Source organism: Erpetoichthys calabaricus, chromosome 18 (assembly GCF_900747795.2).
Source record: "Erpetoichthys calabaricus chromosome 18, fErpCal1.3, whole genome shotgun sequence".
NCBI lineage: Eukaryota > Metazoa > Chordata > Cladistia > Polypteriformes > Polypteridae > Erpetoichthys > Erpetoichthys calabaricus.
In genome coordinates, this window is record NC_041411.2 from 84917153 (window position 1) to 84923152 (window position 6000).

At 49.0% G+C, this 6000-nt stretch overlaps 1 protein-coding gene across 1 annotated transcript in view; it reads right to left on the reverse strand.

Moving 5' to 3' along the window:
* Positions 1–5749, reverse strand: part of kbtbd8 (kelch repeat and BTB (POZ) domain containing 8) — a 31806-nt gene extending 26057 nt beyond the window's left edge. Inside the window, exons 1-2 of the mRNA XM_028825038.2 lie at positions 5641–5749; positions 1499–1706 (exon numbers count right to left, since the gene is read on the reverse strand). Coding sequence (XP_028680871.1) covers positions 1499–1706; positions 5641–5656 — 224 coding nt within the window. The 5' untranslated portion in view covers positions 5657–5749. The remainder of the gene's footprint in view (positions 1–1498; positions 1707–5640) is intronic.
* Between the last annotated feature and the right edge of the window lie 251 nt (positions 5750–6000).

Below are 6000 nucleotides of genomic sequence, written 5' to 3' on the forward strand. Positions count from 1 at the left end.
TCACCGAGGTCAAGCGCCCCGTCTTGTAAAACGCTGCCATCCTCATTTGGCTCCTCCACGTGCTTTGGGGGGTCCTTTGACGCAGGAACCCCTCTCGATTGCGAGAAGCTCACATTTTTCCGTCACTCCAGTTTCTCCAAGGCTTGACGTCTATTTTCATTTTTTTATTTTCCTGCGGCTCTGAAGCAATAAACTGCATGAACTGCTGAAGCAACTTGAAGAGCCAGTGCCACAAACAGCGAGGGTCTCTCAACTCAAAATGCAGCGCCGGTGGTGTGAGGGTCAATGCCTGCACTTGGAGAAGCGCTACAGCACATGGTTGCCTCAAATGAAGCCAGAGGTGGTCTTATTGCTGTCAGACCCTTCAGATTTGTAGCCACGCGAGGAAGGGTGTGCCGATTCAAAACACTTTCAGCGGGAAGACTTCGACTCCTCCGCAATCCAACCCACGGTCGGGCCAAAAAAGAATCACCGAGGGATACAACAGCCCACCCTGGACCCTCCGAGCAAGAGATTTTCAGCTCTCCTGTAGGAGGCCAGCTATCTGAAGGCTGCCTTGGACACCATGAAGAGCAGATCAGTAGGATGTTGTCGACACTGAGAAGCAGAGACACTTGGGATACGTCACCGAGTAGGGAGGCAGACAGCAGGGACCGCCAGAACTCGACTTGATGTTATTCAGGGAGATGTAAGTGGACAAGACTGGTAGGCTGTGGTGGGCTGGTGGCGTCCAGACTGTGCCAGAGTGCGTTTGATGAAACTGCTAAACAATTCCCTGCTGGTCTTTTGTCCTCATTCCACTATTTTCGGACCCACGTGAGCACATTTTGACACTCAGGGAAGTTTCACTGAGGAAATGGAGTGTGTGCAGAAAGACGTCTCTAATGTGAATGGCAGAGTTCTTCATGCTACAGTGACACCTGGGGTTCATCGGCATCGCAGGAGTTGGCAGACCCCACAGCAGGTGACCACAGGAATGGATTTCCCACGACGGAGAAGCCCACTCAGACTGATCGGGTCGCACCAGTTACAAGTGTCACGTGTGAATGTGGACTCAGGGCCCACGACAGGATTAAACCAAAATGTAGAAACTCGCTGAATGACACAAACCTTGACGAGCTGATCTGATGCTAGTCGTGCCGTGAAGAAGCGCAGGGAGAGGACAGGAAAAGAATAAAAGACAAAGACGACGCACGGCACTCTGTTCAACTGAGGACAAACACTCCGAGATCTGGCGAGATGAATGTCAAGTCGCATTTCTAGGGCAGCTATAATGCGCCTCTGAAGCTTAGCTGGCCCCCCATGAGCTACACGTAAGGTAGGATTTCTTCCTTCTAAGCCCTGAAAAGTGAGACACGCATACAACCAACAGCCCGTGTGAGCTGCGCCACCTGTGAGAAACTTGAATCAGAACGGCGACTGCCAACAGCTGAACACACACACACTAGAGAACTGGGTGACATTTAAACATCAGAAGTCACGTCTTTATATACCTTACCTAAAATAAGGACTGATTGCAGCAAGGACATTTCTGTGACAAGGAAACGTCTTCCCGTGATCCACTTCAACCACAATATCAACAAGCTGCCCCTCGTCGTACATCGACTTCAGCTGCTGGAGAACGCTGCACGCGTGGAGGGGGTCCACTCCATTGTAGTTTATGAGGGAAGGAATTCCATTTTGCACCTGTAAAAGTTTGCCTAAATCTAAAAAGAGAAAAGAAAGAGAAACAAGCAGAAGCAGAAGCCGTCACTTTCGGGCTCTGACAGCCATTAAGAGGCACAAACCACAGAAGCCGACGCATTTCTCACTTTTGTGTTACTCTTAGTTAATAGCCCCCCGTTTTACTCACATAAAGCTGTAATTATTGTATTTTTAAACGCCCATACCCGTTCCCCCCCCCCCCCCCCGGTCAATTCAGAAGCAGCTTTATCTCTGATTAACATCATCAATGACCCCAAGTGACTCCAAGACTGGAGCGACGGTGACGAGAAAAGGCCCAACAAGCTCGTCTGCCCAGTTCATCTGCTCGCCCGGCCACAGGTCCACAATCTGCTCGGCTTCCGTTTACGTGAATCAAACGACTGCGCGTTTCCTTTGAGTGTTCTGGGGCTGCGTGGTACGCCGGTGTACTAGAAAAGCCCAAATTCTGCACCAGCACTTCAGGATTATCAGGTCAGGAACTAAACGTCAGCCTTCCTGAAGTGCTGCACAGTAAACCAGTGGCCAGCTGAAGCCCCCCGTCACCGACAGGGTCTGCTCAGTTTATACACAGGGAGCAATTATAACACAACCCCCTACTTAAAAGGGACGATACTCGCTAAACAGCTGTGGGGCTGAAATGGACGTAACCAACGCAGACCACGTAATGCGCATGTCTCGGCTTTAGGCCATTTGGTATGGGATTTGTAAAAGCTGTGCTAATGTCTGTGATGCACCCTCGGCTGGAATGACACATGCAATGCAAATTTCCTGGTTATATGCCATTTGGTATGGGATTTGGAAAAGCAGAGTTAAAGGTTATGATGTGCCATCTGTTGGAATGATAGACACAAAGCCACCGGCCAGACACTTGTCCCCTTATTAAGGTGGATATGTACAAGTTACCTCCAGGCCCGATGAAGCCTACACAGCCGCCATGTCTTCAGATCTCCTCAGCATGGAAGGACTGGCCCCGTTTCTTCCCCCTATAGCAGCTGCATGCTGACACAGCCTTTCAAAGTCCACCAAACTGAAATAAAGTTTGCACCTGCTTGGCCTGAACACCGCCACACCCATCCATCTTCTAATCCAAGTTCATTGTTTCAAAGTGCAAACCAAACCCACACTGAGTGCCAGTCCATCGCACAGAAGGCTCATGTCGACCCGATGCCAACTACCCTCACATTTGCAAAGACGCTACAGATGTATAAACTTGTGACAAGTACGTCCAGAAAGTAACGTGTCCTAACGGAGGTGACACATTGTTTTTACGCATTAGCCTCCTCCTCCTCCGTCACTTTGATATTGTGATCCGATGGATTCTCGGCCCGTATTTCTTGCGTCTTGTCGACTGTGAGAAGACAGACATTTGACGGGTGCAGAAGCTAATGAACCAGGCCAAGGGCAGGCCTCATTACTGCTGAGCTGGCACCAACTTTTTTAAAAGGCAGAGGAGCTACATTGGGTTGGGGGAGACATTTAGGAAAGAGAGCCGTCATTTATCTTCATTTTGTTCAATGAGAATTCTGAACCTCTGCTACCATCCAACCATAAGCCAGCGTAAGCCATGTCAGGGTCACAATGGCCACCGCCAGCCAGTCCCAGCAGCGTCCTGCAGAGCCGTGGCAGGCCGTTACTCGCTCACACTCAATCCTCTGGCCTGTCCCAAATGTCCCAAACCTCTCGCCTCAACACACAGGTCTGAACTTGTCAGGTCACCACCTGCACACCATTCTGCCAGCGGCCCGCTCTGGGGCTGTGCTGCTGGAACAAAGCCTTTTAAATGGGGCTCGGCATGTGGCCGCCTCACAGTGACGAGACCGGGCTTCACCTCCCTGGTCCTCCTTGCATGGAGTTTGCATGTTCTCCCCGTGTCTGACTGGGTTTCCTCATGCGATGCTAAACTGGGCCTGGTGTGTGTGCCCTGCGATGGACTGGCACCCCGCCCAGAGATTGTGCCTGCCAGGCTAGGCTCCAGCTGCTCAGGATAAGCAGGTTTACAAAATGGATGGAAGGAGTTTATGAAGGAGAAGAAAGCGCTGCTTGCATTCAGAGCCCAATAAAGGTCATCATCAGCGGGCAGCTTTTCTATTCAGTCACTACCTGTACCCCCTACCCCAGGGCGATGAGGGTGAACAAGTCAAATATCCATTTCTTTAATCTTCCTGACCTTCAGAGTGAGATGTTCTCACTGCACAAACCTCACAAAGATCTCCACACCGATACGTTTGTGGGACCCTAAAGATGACCTCTGAACTCTTTGAAATCACTTCATTTGTGTCGTCTGCCGCCTTAGCGAGACATACTTGACATGCCATTCGACTCGTCTTGTTGTTTAGCTGTGCAAGACGTCGAGTTTTTTGCAGTCCAATTCTGGACCATATTTTGTGCAGGAAATTCAGCCGATAAAAAGATCAAACCATTAGGGGTCTTCAACGAGAAGGATCAGGGGGACATGAAGTGGCGATGCCACCTCAGCCAACCCCAGTGGGACATGAGGGGTCACAAAGCTTGAGACAATCAGCAGTATGCTGTTGGTTGGAGACGGCTGATCACAAAGATGTCCCTATTTCTGATATCGAATTCTTTACCAGTGGTCCTCACCTTCTAAGCGCCACTCCCAGAAGTTTAAAACGACAAATTTCAAGCCTAAGCACGCGGGTGTCATTTTAGATTATTTTAAGGCCTCTTGTTGATCCTTTAGTAACCCACTATGGACCGCCAACAGAGGGGGGGGGCCCATTTCTACTGTACTTGAGAATATTTAGGCTTCAAGCGTTTAAACTGAAGCACACATTTTAATATTTCGGGTATCGGGCCCAACTCTGGAGGTTTATTATGTTCTTGACACTTCACACGAACACCTGAGTTAGGGCGGCTTGCGCCAATGTGGACTTCTACTTAACACACAGTGAAGGATGGATGCTCTGCTCTGGCAGTGATGCTGTCTGCACACATTTAAATGAAACACAGACCCTCAGACTAACACACAGCTTTCAATAAACGCGCTGACACAAAAACCGTCTGCTGGGGGCAACTGCTGACATTCCGTAAAATGGGAAACGCTTGGCCTTCATTTGATCCAAACAAGTGTCTGCTCGTTTGTCGAGTATCTACTGAACATTTTGGGCAGTTTTTCCTTATTTAATCCCCCCACTTTGGATTACATCCCTTTTTAAACTGCAGGCACGTCTCCCAATATGCTGATAAACTGCTAAACACTGAATGACAGCGTCGACTCTCTGAACTTGTCACTCATGTCGCGAGGCGATTCTAACTGTCCAAAAGCCAATTCAATTGCAAATAAAGGGCGAAGGGGGGTACCTGACCAGAAAGTCGTATACATTTGGGGTCGTCCCCCAGATCGGCTCTCCATCGTGTCAAGCCAGAGGCTCACGACAAAGTCGCGCAAGTGTCGCCTGCCTGCGGAGCGGCCCACGGCAAGCCGTCCAAACAAAAGAGCGGCGGCGGTGGGCTGCACCTGGGGGCTCACACGTGGGGACCCTCGAGCTCCTCTGAACGAAAGGCCAACCCCTCCGGCTCTTCACCTTGCTTGGGAGGACGTTTATTATGCAGCTCCTATGGGTGGCACAAGCGTTTCTTTCATGAACTACTTTTTAGCACACACACTTTAAACGTGTCCGTTCAATCGGATTAAAGCACTCAGTAGTCTGAAACTTCGACAGTTGCGATCTGGAATCAAACTGTTGCGACAATCCGAACGCGTCTTTATGCAGAAGTGGAACCCAAACGCTTCTTTGTAGCCAAACAGAGTGACGTCCAGCAGGCAAGACACAAACTTTTAAGGTGACAACAAACTGGGAGTGAGAATCACGACTAACCAAACATTAAAGCAAGTTTCAATAACCACCGTCAACGTTTCTAAATATTCAATCCGGATACATTCCCCAAAAATAAAATAAAATAAAAAAAAACTACCTCCACCGGCAGCCATTCTCTCGAAATCCGCCTCGCTGCAAGTATCAGTGTCACTAACTCACTTTAAAGCCCGGAAACGCCTAACTGGCCAATCATCTCTGTCAGAGCTTACCCACATTCTAATAATCTCAGTTCGTATTGGTTACTTCTTCAAGCGGCAGGTTTGGAAGAAACAGATACTACATTACCCAGAAAGCACGGCAACGTAAATGCTAAAAACTAAATAGCAATGCTCGCAAAGCAATGTGGATATTGTAGTCACATTACTTTGATTTTGGGTTCCATATAAACAATATCTATCTGTCAGCCTGAGCGTATTTTTTAAAAAGTATTTTCTAGAAACCCACTTCTGTCAAGTCC